Raw genomic sequence first — 19,462 nt, forward strand, 5'->3', positions numbered from 1 at the left:
TTGCAGCCCAGAAAGCCAACCATATCCTGGGATGCATAAGAAGCAGCGTGACCAGAAGGTTGAGGGAGGGGAATTCTGCCCCTCTACTCTGCTGCTCTCAAGAGACCCCACCTGCAGTACTGTGTTCAGCTCTGGGGCCACCAACACAAGAGGGACATGGACCTGTTGGAGCGGGTCCAGAAGAGGGCCACAAAAATGGTCAGAGGGCTGGAGCACCTCTCCTATGATGACAGGCTGGGAGAGTTGGGCTTTTTCAGCCTGGAAAAGACAAGGCTCAGGGGAGGCCTTGTAGCAGCGTTCCAATACCTAAAGGGGGCCTACAAGAAAGCTGGAGAGGAACTTTTTAGAAGGGCATGTAGTCACAGGATGAGGGGGAGTGGCTTTAAACTGAAAGAGGGGAGATTTAGATTCAATATTCACTGTGAGAGTGGTGAGACACTGGCACAGGCTGCACAGAGAAGCTGTGGTTGCCCCATCCCTGGCAGTGTTCAAGACCAGGTCGAATGGGGCTTTGAGCAACCTGGTCTAGGGGAAGGTTGGAACTAGATGATCTTTAAGGTCCCTTCCAACTCAAACCATTCTGTGATGCTATGATTCTGATAGTCCATGTAGGAAACTACTGTAGCTTATAAGTTGCAGAACCATTTGAATTATGTAGCAGAAAATGTGGTAACATCTTTTCGAAAACTGTTGTTCAATATTGATTCTATTTAGCCTTTGTTATATTTTAATGTTTCACAAATTATAAGAATGTATTTTGACACAGCAAAAAGCCAAGACATCGTTTTTGAATCTGGCAGAAAGCATCAGGTGATTTCCAGGTCTCATCAGTTATGCTGCAAGAGATCTACAACGAAAGGATCACAGGGCATTTGAAGTAGAATGCGGACCAACCCCTCAACAAAAAACCTCTCAGTTTCCTAATTTATCATGGGAGAAGGCTTTTTCTTCCCCTCTTTTTAGATTTCCTTGATTAGTATCATGAAATCATGGGTCTATTTCAAATCATACATTAGTAAGATGAATAGTAATTAGCACATCTGAATTGAAACATGTCATTACTGCGTCAAACTCAGATCTTAACTCTTGTTCAAAAATCTTACCAGTACTCACTGCTTGAAAGAAAGGTTCAGATAGCTCCCAGCCAATAACAGCTCAACTGAAATGTTCCTGAGATACTTTAATAGGATGCTATGAAATAATAAACTTTCAAGAAATTCATATGTAAAAGGTATGCTGAGACACTAATTTTGAAGTTTGCTTGAAGTTCTGACCACATTTTAGGTTTCCAGATTTGATTAAAACTTTTTTTTTTTTCATTTGCAATATTTTTATGATTTTTTTATTATCATGTCTCCTTTTACCCTGGCCTGCCTGTGCTACATTGGTTACCTACTTCAGACTAACTTTGGAGAACAGAATTTTTACGTGTTTACCACACCACACACACACAAATATTTCTATTCCCTGAAAATTTGTCAGCACAGCCATTAGAACCAAAGGAGCTCTTTATATTTCAAAATGCACTGAGATGAGCCTGGCCCTAACCTATGTCTGCAAGAGTGTAGAATGCACATTACTACATATGAATGACTTCTTCAGTTATATTGGCACAATCTGTATTGAACACACTCTGGGTGTGCAGAGGGACAGGCAAACTACCAGTTCTATTCAGGTGCTTGCTTTAATACCATTTTGCAATTTCTGCAACCTCAGATATCCTCTTTTTTATTTCCCCTCTAAGAAGTCTTCTGTGTAAAAAGAATAGAATAAAAGCTAACATGCCCCCTGCCTATATGGGTCTAGCCAAATTATGTACAGTATGCATGGCATACTTTCAAAAATCCCATGCCAGGTTCCAAAAATAACAAAATCAGTTTTAAAAACCTGTTTCTTGCTTTTTGTGTGTATATGGGCAACGGAAAAGGAGGAGGAGGAGTTGACATTCTGGATTTTCAGCTTTTCTCTGAAAGTAAAGATTTTCTTATTAGACAAGAACACAAAACCTTATCTGATCATACCAAAATAAGTATAGTGAGGAACTGTTATAATAATAATACGAATACATGTGTGTATTTAGATTTCAAAGCTTGTCATAAGATAGCAAACCCAAATTAGTATAAAATCATGTTACAACTCTTTAAGGGAAAAAATGCATAAATCTATACAGTGATGTCTCTTTAATGTGTTATAGTGATACCACCTCTGCTGAGGAAAAAAAAAAAGGCAACACAAAAAAACCCCCAAAAAATAAAAAAACCAAACCCCCAACTAGATTAAGCTTCATCAGAATAGAGAGTCAGAAAGATTCTGACTGATGAAGTGCACTGTCGCTATGTTTAAGATTGTTGAATATTTTCTGTGGGAGTGTCAAGCCTTGGAAAGTAATGCTAGCTCTACCATTTGCTTTGTAAGACACTTGAGAAACCAGAGACTGAAAGAAAATGCTCTCTTTTGAATACAGTTTTGATATGTTACTTGGTTATTTAATGCTGGTAAACACGTAACAAGTAAAAATACAAAAGAAGGTAGAAGTGAGCTACCATTGGACTTATTTCTGCGTTGCTGTATTAAATTAGGAGGCTTATTTCTACACAAACACTTTCAGAGAGCTGTAGTGAAGTAGTATCTAACTGCATCTGGTCTGCCCATTTCTCCCGATTCATGGTGCAGTGTATTTTAGATGTTTAGATACTGCATATTTGCAGTGTCATCCATGTGAGAAATGTCATCCGTGTGAGAAATCGCAGAGAAAAAGCATTGCACAGTGCATTTGCTCACGGACTAGCCTTCATGTTCAGGCATCTGAGTCACTTCAGCTGGCCGCTTTTTAAATCCTGACAGTGAAAACTTTCCTTCTTTGCCTCCAAAGTTATATTGACCTGAATCCCGAAAGGGGAAAACCAGGCTGTTCAGCCTCTGCAATAAGCTCAAGGTTTTTAACTCTGCAAGGCTACTGTTGGGATCTTAGTAATCTCTGAACCGGGCATAAAGTTATAGCCTGGGCAGGTTTGTTATAAAAAAGAGCAGTTTTATCTAACTCATAATGACTAGTCGTCATTATTTTTTAATCCAGATCTTTATGTCTGTAATTTTTTCTTTTGTCATCAGTGTCCAGTTGCCTTATATGTATGTTCTGTTAGTGAGTCACTGGGAGTGAGTATAGACAAGAAGGAAACAGTGATTTTCCTCCAGTACCCTTGACAGCTTCTATCTCCCAGATCTTGCTTCCATCCATGTTTTCTAAAGGTCTGGTGAGCAACAGATGAGTTGACCGACTTCATTTGGATATGGAATAGTAAAATCCCGTACTAAACATAAGTAAGGATGAGTTGTGGTGAGAAGGCTCAGCCTGTGGGTGAAGGCAGTAGATTGGGGTCTTAACTTCAGGTGCTGCACCATTGCTTTTGAGCAGTTGTATAAGCTAAGATTATAGGCATGCTTAAATTACTGTGCACATACTTGTCCTGGTTTCACCTGGGACAGAGTTATTTTTCTTCCTAGTAGCTGGTACAGTGCTGTGTTTTGGCTTTAATCTGAGAATAATGTTGATAACACACCAATGTTCCAGATATTGCTCAGTAGCACTTACTCTGATCAAGGACTTTTCAATCTCTCGTGCTCTGCCAGTGAGGAGGGGCACAAGAAGCCAGGAGGAAGCAGAGACAGGACACCTGACCCAAACTAGTCAAAGGGATATTCCATACCACAGCTCATCATGACCACTATATAAACTGAGGGAGTCACCTGGAAGGGACCAATCGCAGCTCAGGTTGGGCTGGGCGTTGGTCAGTGGGTGGTGAGAAATTACTGTAGACATACTTACATGACTATACACATAGATATAGTGTATAAGCTAAGATTACTAGAAAAAATATATAATTGTATAGAACAAATACACAAGTAATTGTATATAAAGATTGCCGTGTGCAATATACCTGTCACAGTCCAGTGTTACTGTGAAGTGTAAAAAATTGATGAAGGCTATAAAATCATAAGCCAGAGCAATTGCTTCTTAAGTAGGTTTATCTTTAAAAAGTCCCATTTGTTAACAGGAATCATAATTATCAATTAGAGACTTTATTGGAAATTCACACTGACATCCTCATGATTTATGAGAAAGGCTAATGTAGAATTCAGCCTTAAAAAGCATAGGAATGGCAGAATCTTGGTAGTAGTGTAATTTCTACAATATGGAATCATTAAGAAATTATTTCCCATAGTTTAAACCCAGCCAAATGTGGGTAATTCTCCAGCTGGCAATCAGTGCTTACACCTGTTGACACACTGCAAAGAGGGCTGTTAGGCAGCCCCCAGTATTTGAAGCTCCTTTGGAAAAAGGTGAGGCAGTGGGTTGCAAAGGTTTGGTGTAGAGAACAGGAGCAAAACCTCTGCTCTTGTATCTGAGGCTAGCAGGGAGGGATGGGCTGAGCAGGAGAAGTTCTCTCCTGGTGAAAAAAAGCCTTCATTTTTGTATAAGAATGTCAAGCTTGATGTTATCTACTTCCTTCCTTCTCCATTTATTTCTGGTCTCTAGTCAGATGTTATCACTGCTGCAGCTACTTCAGCTGTCAAACCCACCGCTTTTTCTTCATCCTTGTAGTGAAAAGCTGAGCATACCTGTTGAAACACCAGTGCTTTTAATCATATTTTTGAAAAGGGAGTGGGTATAATACATTATCATGAGCTATAAAGGACTGTTTATATGTGCCTGTATATATACAGTATATATGAATGTGTATATGTATTATTCATAGGTCTATTCTACTCACTAAGAGCATTGACTAGAGGCTACATAGCATAACCAGCATAACAGCATAATCTGCAAGTAGTCCTACTAGACTAGTACAAAGAATTCATCAATGTGAACCTTTTCTTCTTGTAGATATCATGATATTTGATGTAGTTCTTCAGGCCTGAGATCTTAGAAGCATGTGCTAAAGGTAAAATTTTGGTGCTCATGTAGAAAAAGAAAAGATTCTACCAACCAGAGAAAAACATGAAGATGCATTCCAGGTGTGAAGGCTTAAAAAATAGAAAGCAAATAGAAAGAATTCCACCTTATAAAAGACACAATTTTAAGCCAGTTAGCACATTTTGAGAGACACAGGATTTTAAGTGCTCGAATCCAGGTAGCCACAGAATTCAACGCTGTAACAGCACACTGTTAATTTCAGTATAGCACATGTGCTTTTCCAGGATTTCTCTTAAAATCTCAGCTTCACTATTTTTATTGCAGTCCATTTTTTAGACTTTGGAGGTGTGATGGTTTTGATCCTCTGAAAATGAAGGCAGAACATTTAAACATTTCAGACTTTGCTTTAGTCTTCTCTGAAGCACTGAGATGCTGCAGTTGATTAAATTTTACTCATTTAGAAGAAGTCTGAAATTATTATTTGGTTTGAGTTTTTTACCTAATAAAATATTCTAATGCTATTTTTAATTGTTGTTGTTACTGTTTAGCATTTCCTTGGTGACTGTTATTTTCTGTATTTCTCTGTCAGCTGCATTTGAGTCAGTCCATACACAGCAGACAGTACACTGTAATGGAAAGATCACTTTGTTCTATTTTTCTGCTGTGTTTTGGAACTGGTCAACAGGAATCATCAGGGCGCAGGTCATTTCATCTTTCTTACAGAGTCAGAGAGACACTTCTGAAAGGATTTTCTCTTGTTCTCGTTGATGAACGCATGGAGGTTTTTTTCCTTTCTCTTTGACTGAACTGGCACATATTATCCCTGGCATATGTTCCTTGGTATCACTGCTTCTGAAGCAGAGCCCTTTCCTGGTTTCACCATATTTCTTTCTAGGGTTTCTTTGATAAGAACATGCGAATAGTGGGTTAATCATGTACACTACTCAGCTGCTCTTAGGTGGACTGTGCTTGCACAGTCTATTTACACACGCACAGAAAGTCCAATGCATTTTCAAAGCATTAGATAGACTGCCCACATGCTGTAGATTTGGTGTGCATATTCCTAGTGAGCATTTGTCCAGTACATTTGTATATCCAGCAGCAACTGGTACTGCTCCAGCTGGACTACTGCATGTCTGGGATCCTTCGATGGATTATTCTCAGTTTTCAAAATCTGCCAGAGAATCTTCCCAGGAGGAAGATCTAAGGAAATATTTCACCGTCAGGTTGACAAAACGTTGATGATGTTTCCTGGGCTTGTTATATTACAGAGTAGTATGATTTAACAAGCTTAATGTTTTGACATGCTGTGCTTTGTTCTGTTTTTAAATTTTCTGTAGTGTACATAGGAGTGGAAAAAAGGATGGACTATTCAAAGAAAATCTTTTGTTACGTGGATGTACCATTAGAAATACAGAAGAGGTTGCAGGAATAGTAATCTATGCAGGTAAAAGCTGTTTTTCTGTCTGACGAGACGTACCACCTTTTTATAGTTTCCTTAAAATAATAACAAAAATCCATATGACATCATCTGATGTAATTGCTTCTGCAGGGCATGAGACCAAAGCTTTGTTAAACAATAATGGACCCCGTTACAAACGCAGTAAGCTTGAAAGACAGATGAATGCCGATGTCCTTTGGTGTGTCCTCATACTTTTCATCATGTGTCTGTTTTCTGCCATTGGTAAGTGCTCTTTAAAGGTAGAAACTTAGGTATCAGGCTCTCTTGGGATTCATGTACTTTGCTTCATCAAAACATATGTATCTGCAAAAATATGAAATTCATAAAGCTGCCTCCATATTGTCTTAATTTTTGTTGTGTTTTCTTCTCTGAAATCAGAATGTCTTGATATATAATCTCATCTAAGTAGCTTCTTAGTGTCAATCAAAATACATGCTATTAGTACCAGAGACCTGAAAGCTTAGATTCTACAGTACTCGATAGCATCCAAAAGAAGCCACTTTCTATGTAGTCCCCTAAAAATTACAGGTGGAAGAGTATAACATGCCATTAATCAGCCAACAAAGTAATTTATGAGCAGAGAATAAACATAATTAGTACAGTGCGATTCCACAGTACTATTTAGTAAATCAAGGGCACAGTGCACAACATTGAAATACTGTACCTAAACTGCAGCTGAAACATAGAAGAACTAAATAAAAGTCTAAACCTGCATAAATCCAAGTAGAAGACTGTCTAGACTTCATAGAGTGTTTAAGGAAAACTGAGGTTCAGGTTAATATTCTTCAAGCCTTTTTTCTATTCATTCATGAGAAAGAATTTTTACCTTTGGCACCTAAAATTATTCTTTATATATGGCATATGAATTCCATATCCTTAATGTTTGTGTGTTCTGAAATGTTCGTGTGTGAGTCATATGGCATAAACACCAGAATGTTTCCTAACAACCATGGTGTAGTTTAATAACAATATTATGGCATTTTAATACATTTCTGTGTGCCTTTTTCCAGGTATTGTTAAATGCTGCTTAAAGATGAGTATTTCCAGCTGTGAATCAGCCAGCCTATTTGTTTCCACTGAGTTCATGACAGTCTTTTGTAGTGTCTCAGTATTGGGGGAGCCCAGTCCTCAGGGCTGAAGTGCCATGGTAGGTTAATGGCAGGGAGTCACTGCCTGCAGCTGTCCCTTCTGCACTCGAGGTGTTGCCCCCAGAGCAGTGGCAGCAGGGTGCATGCTGCAGTGGCTTTGGTTTAGCTGAAACTCCTGAGATGCATGAATGTGAATGGGATACAGTGGCACTCAGTAGGTGACGCAAACACCTTCCCTTCTGTCACTTCTGCTACAAGGCTAGAAACCTCCGGCAGAGGGCCAGAGCAAACTGCTGGAGGTGCTAACAACCAAAAACAGCTGGAAAGAAATGTGCTCTTTGAAACCAGAGGTGCTTAGTGCTTCAAGATGTGCAAAGCTATGTCCTGTAAGAGTCAGGCACTTCATGTACCTTCTGTCAAGAAAGTGCAAGTGGAGGTGTGACGCTTAACTAATTCATTTGAAAAATTGAGTCAGGATATTTATACAGCAGGTCTCAGTGTAGGTCCTTGTCAGTGTGGGGTTTCCAGTAGTTGCTCGCAAGAATAAAAATATGAACATCAATAAAGGCACCAGTATGGCCATATTGGTAGTACAGGGGCAAAATAAGTTGCTTACAAGGCTTATGTATTGTTTTTATTTTTCAAGAGTTCAGTGCTGGGTTTATGTATCAAGATGTAAAAGACCTTGTCAGGTGTGACTTACAAAAGATTAAAGTAGACCTTCATCCTTTTTGTCAATTTTTAACATGCAGTGAAGATAGTTTGAATGCTTCTTATCGTGTGGGGATTTTTCTATGTTTTTAACTTTAAAAACATCAGGCATACCATTTTAGGTCTTTTAGGACTGCAAATCCTAGCACTGTACTTAAAAAGGCAACTTTCTGTCTCTTTAACAAGAATGTCATTTTCCCAGAATAATGGTAATAAGAATAACCTTATCTTTATTTGGTTATCGGCACAATCAATAAAAAACAAAGTTTTGAGCAAGGCTTAGAATTTCTTCTGTTTTTAGTTCCTCAGCTTCCATGCTGTTGAGTCTGCTGATACTGCTATTTCATTAGTTCTGTAAACATGGTAAGATTCACACAGTAAGATAAAAGTCTGTCCTGACTTTACCCATCTGAAACTAGTTTAGTGATAATTGGCTGGTGTTATACCTAGTGCAGGCAATTGAATTCTTTCATTTTAACAAATAGAATATCACTGAAATGAATCACCTTCTGAAGAAGTTTAGTTTTCTCCACTGATTAGAGCAAGAGTCTAAGCTACTAATTTAGACTAGCCAACTTACTTTATTTGGATAAACTTACATGAAATGGCTCTTGCATTCTGTCCGTAAGGCCAGGCAAACCTCTTTCTTAAACTCAGAATCCCAAGGCAGAAAAAAACTATGAGTTTGGGGCCTTTTTCAAAAGTCATGCAGAGTAGTTGAAAACAAATACCATTTACCCACATACTCTAAGAACAAATTCATACCATAAGCATTTTTATCTGGAGCTAATTTTCCTTTTTTTTTCAACTCTTCTGCAGGTCATGGCTTATGGGTATGGCAATATGGTGAAAAGAAGAAACCAATTTTTGATGTTCCAGGGCCTGATGGCAAATACCTGTCTCCTGTTTTAGCTTCAGTATATTTATTTCTGACAGTGATCATAGTTTTCCAGGTAATCAAGTTGTACGTGCTGTCACCTCTGTTCATAGTTTGCTGTAATAAAGCTATAAATGTGCATTATGTGTAGTAACTTTTCTACCACTCAGGCGTGTAATCTAAGGCACTAAGCTAATCAAGCACTAAAAATAAGTACATTTAGCCACTTTAAAATTATATTTTAACTATAGGGAATGTGATAATAAATAACCAGAAAGCTAAATTAAATAACAGTAGTAGTCTGCCCAGGGGTAAAATGATAACTTCTCTGAAGAATAAACAAACTGATGCTCAGTGAGCTGTCAGAGCTCTCTTGGCATTTGAGAAGATAATTGTCTGAGAACCTTCCCCAAAAGATTGAGGTATTTTGTTTTATTTTAAACAAGTAGGAGGAGATAGAATGCCATGGGCCCTGTTTGGAGAATACAGGCATTATGCTTCATACCCACCCACTGTGGAACAGCAACTCAAAGACTGTGGGTGCCACTTTGTGTACTGTGTGCTGGTATGAACATAGGTTGTATACATTTTTAACCACTTTCCAAAGATACGGCTCTTAACTCTGTAGCTCAGCTAGACAGCAAATCCTGTTAGAAGTTTTTAGGTTCTGGATAGAAATGTATTGAATTGTGAAGGCTGCAGTAAGCTAAGAGAAGTGACAGAGACTCATGTCACTGGGACATGTGGACATATGCCCAGTGGGACACTAGAGGAGGTTGCATTACTCAGGGGAGCAACTCCTTTATGAAAAGGAATGAAAAAGGATGTTAAATTACTTCTTACTCTAAGGTCCAATAATATTATGATACTGGTTAAAAAAAATCACCACAGAATTCTTTAAACACCAACCTTTAACTGTAGGTTTTGTTTAAATAACCACATTTCTCGCTTACGCTTACACACATGCTATAATTTATCCCTCATATCTAATTCAGCAAGCTAAATAATGTATGCAGTCAGGAATTTCTGTCCTGAAGAACATCTGCAGAGAAAAACTCAGGTACAAATGAGGTATTTCATGGAGTTTTGGCAGAGAAAAACTCAGGTACAAATGAGGTATTTCATGGAGTTTTGACAACCCTCAAGAAGCAGTTGAAAATCTTTTCTGGTGAAACTTCTTCTCACATCTCATTCTTCAGCAATTGCAGAATGTGTTCTTCAGTCAAATAATTTGCCATGCAAAAGCCAAGGCCAAAAAACATTGTTCCTGTGGAGAGATTAACACTTCTCATTTTGTTTCTTGTATTCCTGCAAGGTTAATTTGTAAACAGTCTATTACTTATGCAGAATAAATTTATCCAATTCTTTCACATTTATAGAATTCTGACTGTAGTATCTGTTTTGGGTTGGGTTTTTTTTTTTCTTTTTCCTTTCCCAGCTCGTTTCAAGCTAGCCTTATTACCGCTAAAAAGGATTTGCTTCTGTCCAAGTTTTGATAATTACCCTTCTAGACATAATAATGCATTTCGGCTCTGCAATTCCCTATAGGTTTTCCTCATCTAACACAGTAAATAAACTCTTCTCAAACATGATAATAACTTTACAATAGATGCTTAATGTACCTAGCCTCTTTATGTTCTAGTCTAGTACCAAGTTAACTAGATTTTACTAATTCATTGTATCCTTGCTTCTTTTTTTTCCTCCTAATTCTCTTTCCTTTTGTGTATTCTAGGTTATGATTCCAATTTCTTTGTATGTATCCATTGAAATAGTTAAAATCTGCCAAGTATACTTCATTCATCAAGATAAAGATTTATATGATGAAGAAACAGACTCTCAGCTGCAGTGCCGAGCTTTAAATATCACAGAAGACTTAGGTCAGGTGCAGTTTATCTTTTCAGACAAGACCGGGACACTTACTGAAAACAAGATGGTTTTCCGAAGATGCACTGTTTCTGGAACAGAGTATTCCCATGATGATAACGGTGAGCTCATGATCTTGCTTTCTATCTAATAGTTAAACTTTCGGTAATCTGACGTAGATAAAAAATTCAGTGTAATCTTGAATCAAAAGAGAAACAAAAGAAATTGCATGTATCCACTCAGCAAACTAGCTGTTTTCAGATTAGTGTAATTTGGTGGCTGTGTTCAGCTAGCAATGACAATCATCAAGAGTTCTGTAACTTCTACAGTATGTTGTCAAGGCAGTTAAAGCTTCTGTCTTTAGCTCCTGGTCTACTGAAGTACTTGTGCACATGGCTAATTTTGCAATTTGCATGGTACTGCTGGTACCACAGTCGTTTGGGGTGTTTGAAGTATACTATGTAAAATACCAGTTTTAAGCATATGGTCATATTAGTGTATTCTTGAATACCTGGAATGAGAATATCCTTTTGTTCTGAGAGGTAAATGTAAACTAATCTGTTTGTTTTCATATTAACAAGAAACATAATCTGATGTAATAGCATGTTTTATGTTACCTTGTCAGATTCTTTTCAGTGTCAGATTCTTTGTCAGTTTCTTTTCAGACACCTTAACATAGGTGTCTATGTTAAGGTACCTTCACTGCTGTATGAACACTGCAGTTGAGAGAATGTCCTCAAGTATCAAGTTCTTGAAACACTAAAAAGTTACTTTTTGTCACAAGGGAATGCGAGGCTTTTCATCCCTGTGTCATCTCATCACCCTTTTAAATTTGTGAAGTTATTTCCTGTTTTGCGATTTGTTTATAATTTGTGTGATTTTCCTCTAACATTTTGTTGTTACCATTTTTGACATAACAGATCTTAACTCTTAAAATCATACTCTGCATGCAGGAAAATATTGATAGATACATCATTGCATTCCTATTTACAAAAAATAAGTTTCCTAATCTACATAAAGCATAAAGATCACTGATTAAAAAGTTTTCTCAAAGACCGTTGCAGAAGTTCAGCTTACAAATAAGATACAGAATAAGAGAAATAATCAAAGAAGACCAGAAAACCTAAAACATGTTTTAGAGAGTTCTTAAGATTGTGGATAGGAAAAAGATGTTTTGAAGTTTTGGATAATGCAAATATTGTTCTTTTCTCCTGCTTTAAAGTAGTACTGAGACCTTACATTTAAGGCACTCTTTTTCAGGAAACTAGATGTTTGGGTTAGTGTTATTATTACAGAGTTACAGAAGGAACTTAAACAGGAACAAACTTTTATTTCCTACCTCTGTTCTGTAGGTAAGAAAGAGAGAAGAATTAGAATTAATGGTATGTTTCTGGACTCTTAATTCTGCTTGTGACACTCTGATTATTTATTCTTTTTGTCCTTTTTCCTTGCCACTGATCATTTGCTTGTTTATACTAATTTCAGAGTGTACTCTGTTCCTTGCAGGAATGATGATGGTACTGCCAACTAAAACAGTGCAGAAAGGGTATTTTTATGAGCTCAGTATCATTAGCTAATATGTAGGCTGAACTCAGGCTCCTGAATTTGAGTATTGAGTTTCAGATCTTTTTTTCTTCAACAGAAATCTAAGTTTGTGTGTGCTTTCTTCTTATGAATTCAGATTACAATATAAATGTTAATGAAAGAAGAGTGAATTTTATTAGAAACCAAAGTGTCAAATAAATACGTAAAATAAACAGATTATTTTTTTGGTCATTCTTCTCTTGTATGGCTGTGTTTGGGCTTTCTTGTAACTTCAGTCAGTGTAAAATTTCTGACAAATACAGTTTTTAAATTGATACAGAATATATACACAATATTTTATACACAGTATTTTATTGTTTATTGTCCTCTATAGAAAATACGTATTTCTCTGTCATTCTATATATAAATGACGATAATTTCTATTGATTTTATTCCCTATAATCAGGATTAATAACGCAGTAAAAACTATTCTTCATTCAAGTCTTTTGTTAGCTCTATTCTCCAGTCTGGTTTTCTAACCATCTCTTATCTTTTCTGCTGATGAAACTTTCTTGTTTAGGTGTGATAAAATGTCTGTCACAGCTCTTTCTAGTTTTAGGGAGTGCATGAACAACATTTCATGGCTGTGTGCTTACTTGGAAATGATTTGTCAGCTACTTTTCTATATCTTTTACTTCAGTATCTGAATTTCCCTCAGGTTTTGGGGCATATGTCATAACTGATGCCATCCTGGTCTCAGGTTTTGCTGAAGATTGCATATATTAAAAAATTCTAAAATCTTTCATTTGGCAAGTGATCTGAGGCTTCCATGTATGCAAGAAAACCGAGTAAAATGCATCTGTCTTTTCTTTTATAAGATCATCTTTTCTAAGATAATCTTTCTTCACTTATCTGAGCAATTTTTTCTGGCATAGTGGTTTGTTACTTGGAATCAAACTCTGAGTAGCACTTTAGATGAAGAAATGAGTTTAAAATTGTTGTACATGGGTCAAGATTCAAAAGCTAAAGATAACAGGTCATTTTCTACTGTAAAACCAGATAGCTCAGGGTGGAAACATCCTTGTTCTGAGCAATTTGGCCTAAGTTTGTTACTCTACTGTCGCTGGGTAGCAGTGCCTGTTGTTCCAGTTGCTTGACCCTTCTCATTATAAGATCCTGTTTTCAGTTATGGATAATTTTAAACCCTTTAAATATTTGGTTCATGTTTTCCATGCCAGATGTTTGCCTCAGGCATGAATTCTGGGGGAGAAATTTCAGTCAGAACATCTCCATTCACCCGTATCCAAGAACAAGGCTAAGATGTAACACGCTTTTTTTCCCATGCTAAGAAGTTCTGGCAGATTTTCCTCTGAAGTCATCTAGAGGCCCTATATTCTGGGGCTCAGCCATGCACACATACAGAGGGGGAAAGTTACGCCTACAATGGCAGATTGAGGTCTGAAATTTCCTCACTTTGGAACTTTAATTTTCTGTTGAACCATTGTTTTCTGCATAGTGTAGGACTGCTGCGTATCTGTTAATTAATCAACAGATTGTGCATAGCCTTCACAAATTTTCCCTATGCTGCATTACAAGCTTTTCTCCCTAAAATTTGTTCACATGTATGAGCAGGTAACCTGTTCTTTTCAATTCTGCAGGCATTGTTATACTGCATTTGTCACCATCATATCTGAGTTCCGTCCACTAGTGCATTAAGCAATGCGTGTGACTTTTTGCTTATGTGTAGTTTGATCTTTCCCCTTCTTTCTCTGGCTGTGCAGAGCACAATTTGTTTCGGATTGGGAGCTACTCGAAAGGCATACATGATGCTGTGTTAGGTTTGGCATATTTGAGGCAGCATGTCTTTTCCTTGAGTGGTGGGAGTGTTCTTATTTTCTGTGGAAATTTGTTCCATAAAGCCATGTGAATTCCCCATGTGAAAGGTGAGCTTTATGATTATGAGGTAGAGTTCTGTTTTGCATCAGACATGGACATGTTAATCATGGTTTTCATCACAGAGGTTTATGTGGACCTTATGCAGGGTTGAAACAATTAAATGCTTGTAAAACAAAAACTGAAACCCTGAACAAGACTTAGTACTTTTTCTTTTACTTTTTTTTTTTTTTTCCTTTTTTTTTTTTTCAGGTGATATAGAGAACAGGGGGCAGTTTTCGTGAATTTGCTGGAGGAAACATTTTCCTCCAGAATTCTCTGTTAGTTCTCAGTTTCTTATGAGGCTAATGGCACTATGCCCAGGAGTATTACATTGTTTTAGTCTAGACAAGAGGTGACAAAAACATGAGTAATAGAGGCCAATAAATTGCACCAGCATGGGACAGAAGCATTTGGCCAACTGGAGGTAGTACAAAATATTACTCATGGGTACTGCTATGTGATTGCTTAGCACCAAAGAGGAATCCAGGAATAATTGTGAAGGCCGTGAGGAAAAGTGTAAGTGTACTGAGCAACAGTTCCATGATACAGTCTATCAAATATTCATCATTGTTGAGGTCACCTATAATATTTTGGTGATGGATTATACACTAGGTGAGATCAAACTATGGGAATTCACACTGCCTTTTTACATTCTGTGGAGACTATGTTGATAGGAGTATTGTGTACAGTTCTGGTGTCCTCAACATAAAAAGGACATAGAGCTGTTGGAGCAAGTCCAGAGGAGGCCCATGAGGATGATAACAGGGCTGGAGCACCTCCCGTATGAAGACAGGCCGAGAAAGTTGGGGCTGTTCAGCCTGGAGAAGAGAAGGCTGCGTGGAGACCTCATAGCAGCCTTCCAATATCTGAAGGGGGTCTACAAGGATGCTGGGGAGGGACTCTTCATTAGGGACTGTAGTGGTAGGACAAGGGGTAATGGGTTCAAACTTAAACAGGGGAAGTTTAGATTAGATATAAGGAAGAAGTTCTTTACAGTGGGGGTGGTGAGGCACTGGAATGGGTTGCCCAAGGAAGTTGTGAATGCTCCATCCCTGGCAGTGTTCAAGGCCAGGTTGGACAGAGCCTTGGGCGACATAGTTTAGTGCGAGGTGTCCCTGCCCATGGCAGGGGGGTTGGAACTAGATGATCTTAAGGTCCTTTCCAACCCTAACTATTCTATGATTCTGTGATAGGGATGCGATTCTTATTAAGTGATGGTAGATATTTGTATGGAATATAGTTATCTTGTGACTTTACAGTTACTGGAGAAAATGAAGCATTTGTGGGATGTAATTCATCAGAACTGTTTTAGACATCTACATTTGTTGTCAAATATGTGCCTATTTCTCTGTAGTTTAGAATTCTAACTACAGGTGAAAAGATTCCCACCTCACATCTGCATGGACAGCGTTCTTAAATCTGTTTTTTTGTCTTCTTAAAAGGTTCTTCTTGATTTGCAAAGTGTTAATTCAGGAGCAGGGTATATCATGGGCCACTCCAAGTGGAAGTGGCTTATCCCATTCATAAATGTCCTGGACAATTATGAGATACCCATTGGCACTATACAGTGGTTAAATCCTAGAAGTATTCTTCCAATCAGTATTTTCTCCTAGCCCAAAAGAATGTAAGCATCCGAAAAAAAAAAAAAATCATTTCCCTATATGCATGTCAGACCCAGGACAATGTACAATTAAGTTGCGTTACCACAGCTCTTCGCTGGCTAGTAGCCAGCTTCTAACAGTTCTTGGAACTGGCCATGTCCTAAGCTTGTCTGCTGAAACAAGAAATAGTAGGTGCCCAAAAGCTGACTGTGCTACTGAAAGTCATTGTATGATGTACAGATAACCAAATGCTCTTGGCCTGACATCTGTCCTAGTTGTTTTCCAAATGCTGAATTAATTGCACTCTTGCCTATGGGGTGTGATATCTGTTTTTCTAGTTTTAGCCACCCATTTTATGGAACTCTTGACAAAACACTAGCTGAATCTCCAGGAATGCAACCACACAAATCTGAAAAATCTGAATTTTGGATTCTTTGCATTCCTTCCCCTTCCTTCCAGTGACTGAAAAAAATTCCAGACAACATAAGAATAAGAGAAATTTATGGAGGTGAAGGCAGATGATGAAAACCTCAGTGATTTTCTCTTCGCTAGCAAAGTTTCTTAATCATTTGATCTGAGAAAGAAGGAGTTTCTTTCTGCTTTCTATTGTTTCTTGCAGAAGATTGGCTAGCAACTACTTGTCATAGGAAAGTGCATTATAGTAAAAAAATCTACTTCTTAGTTTGAGGAGCTGTTTTGTAGTGGAACTTTCATTCTTCTTTTGTATGTATTCAAGAGAATATAGACTGCACATTCCAGCCATGTTGGAGAATTGGATTTAATTAAAAAATAAATAAATAAAACCTTTTCCATAAATGCGGCTGTTGATTCCATAAGGTCTTCTCATCTACCACCTTTACAATTTGGCAATCTTCAGAAACCAGGATAGTCCACTTAGACCTTCCCCAGAAAGATTAAAACATTTAGCAGAACTGGGTGCTTCAGCCACTCTTTAGCTTGTTTGTGGTTTCTCTTTACATTTGTTACTGCTTTTTGGAAAAAATTTAATTGGTAAGTTTAGGGAAAGAACCGGTGCCAGAAGAGGTAGGACTCAGTGCATTGGGATAGACCCATTTTAAGTCCTATAAAAGACGAACTCATGTTTAGAGACAGGTAATACTTTTTCTAAACATACACCTACACTTACAGTTGCTCTGGAAAATCTCCAGAACAGTAGGAAAGTGAGTGAAGAGTTCTTAATGAAGGACTTAAAGTTATTTATTGTAAGCCCCTGAGGATGCCAAGACGGGAGAGAAAGGAAAACCTTGGGGTTTTTCTAATCTCAAGACTTGTCCTTATGGGGAAGTTCTTGCAAAGTAGATGAAGTTAAAATTATGTTAGCACACTTGTACAAATTTATAGCATGCTAGCTGCTCGACTGATTCTTTCTGTAGATGCTAGAGTGCACCTCAAAGTGAAACAAGCTTGCACTCATAAAATAATAAGGAAATAAGGTGATGTGAGTAAGTACTGCACATCTAGATTTACTTCATGACAGTTCAGTAACAGCCTTATTCAGTGGTTTGGGGCAAAATGGAATTATTCCATGGTGAAATCAGGGCCCTACACACTGGTTGCTGAATTATTCTGCTTTAGGGCGTCTGCAGCTTTATTATGCTTGAAGGGAAGTTTATTAGAGTTTTATGATTCCACTTTTCTAGTTGGTGGAACATCTGGCTGGGTGGCAACAGTGTCTCCATCAGCCTGCAAAATGGATGCCTCATCATAGAACATGGAAGGTAAAACAAAAGCAAAAACAAAATAATGAAAATAAAAGGGCTTTTAAAATAAAAGAATGTGTATTCAAATACTTAGCAGCTACTACAGCATTTTTATTTATAGCTTACTGTTGCCTTCTGAAACATAGAAGTGAGTTCATGGAATAAGTATTAATTATTGTTTCTTCTTTGCGCTGTAAATACAAAATGAAATACAGAATAGTGAAATTTGACTTTCATGAATTGCATTGCTGTGTTTCTCAAAGTTGTTTGTGTCTTTGCCCTTAATAAAAAACTGTCTATCAGACAAAAGATCAAAGCCATCAATTATCAGTCCTGAAACTGAAAAGCATCCCACAACAATGACTTTCAGGTTATAATGTTCACAGGAAAAGGTTCTGAATCCGAGAGGGCTGAGTGGGTGGAGAGAACAGCGTGTTCCCAAAGAAGCACGCTTTGCACAGCTGAAGCATTATGAACCTTAGCCATAACATAATGATTGAACCGGTTTTCATTATTTCTTCATACTTCTTAATTCTTGCTGCATAATGTGAAAGGTGCTAAGGCCTGTTTTTTATTGTCAAGCTTACCTTGGTATAAACTGAAATAACACCATTTGTATCAAAAGACTTTCATTTGACTTGGTTAAATGAGATTCTAGTCTCTTATCTGCTTTCCCTATTTCTCCTTTTTCTTAGTGGCAGGAACAATTAAATGAATGTGCTACAATGAAAACCTGTAAAGAGAGCAAGAGAGAGCTAACATTACATAGGCTAGAAGAGAATTGGAATAATGCTAGTAAATAAGCTAAGTGTTGCATTAAGAAACAGTTTTTGCTATGTTGAATAAACAAAATATTTTTAAAAGTAATGTAAGGAAGAAGAAAGAGCAATGAAGAATACAGAGTTATGGGATGCAAGCATAATTGTGTTGTGCATTAGATGTATTCTCTGCTTAACCATAGAGTTTTTATACATGGAATAAAATGATAATCAGTTCAGGGTCTTTGGATTCAAGATGTATTTCAAGATGTATTTCAAGATGTATTTTCAGAGCAGAAGCTTAGATTAGGTATGATTATTAAGGAAAATGTGTCTTTTTTAAAAAAACTGTGCTTGGAAGGGGGTTGGACCAACTGGGTACCGCATTTTGCAAAGCCAGAAAGAATAACTGGACCCTGTCCTTTCCATGTCAAGGAGAGGTGTACCTTGCGAGAGGTACAGCGTTCTGTCAGTCTGCCATTCAAATGTCAGACTCACACAGCATCCACTGTGAGGAAGATTATCCCTATGGCAAATCCAAGCTTTTTTTTATGGTTTTCCTAGGAGAGGCTGAGCAGCTACATGTCGCACTGGGATGCTGTGGGGGGAACGGTGAGCATCTTGATCAAGGACCTGAATCGGTGCTTTTAACATGCTGCAGATCACTTTGGGCCCTCAGTGTAGACTCCTTCTGATATGGACACACCTATTATGACTTGAATTAAATTCACAGTATAGGGATCTGTACTTCCGCTGGGAAGATGCACAGCAACTTACAGTGGGAATTAGTGGGCAAGAGTGATGGGGCAGGTTAGAACTGCTCTGTCCCAAAGCATGTGCAACAAGTTGCAGGAAGGAGCCTGTGCAGGTGAAGTGAACTTTCTTTCCTTGCAACTCATTACCATGCAACATAAGGGCCAAGGAGACCAGTGACCTCCCTAATTTATGAGCTCTCCTCTATGTTCTGTCATATGAATAAAAGACAAGGTAGGCACTGAAAGGAGAAG

General features: G+C 37.9%; 1 protein-coding gene across 1 annotated transcript in view; it reads left to right on the forward strand.

Annotated features, from left to right (window-relative positions):
* The window catches only part of ATP10A (ATPase phospholipid transporting 10A (putative)), an 89,964-nt gene that overhangs the window by 38,289 nt on the left and 32,213 nt on the right, over positions 1-19,462 (forward strand). The window contains exons 4-7 of the mRNA XM_030476465.1: positions 6,256-6,362; positions 6,468-6,599; positions 8,996-9,129; positions 10,786-11,038. Of these exons, the coding sequence (XP_030332325.1) occupies positions 6,256-6,362; positions 6,468-6,599; positions 8,996-9,129; positions 10,786-11,038 (626 nt within the window). The remainder of the gene's footprint in view (positions 1-6,255; positions 6,363-6,467; positions 6,600-8,995; positions 9,130-10,785; positions 11,039-19,462) is intronic.

The sequence above is a fragment of the Strigops habroptila genome, chromosome 2, assembly GCF_004027225.2.
Source record: "Strigops habroptila isolate Jane chromosome 2, bStrHab1.2.pri, whole genome shotgun sequence".
Lineage (NCBI taxonomy): Eukaryota > Metazoa > Chordata > Aves > Psittaciformes > Psittacidae > Strigops > Strigops habroptila.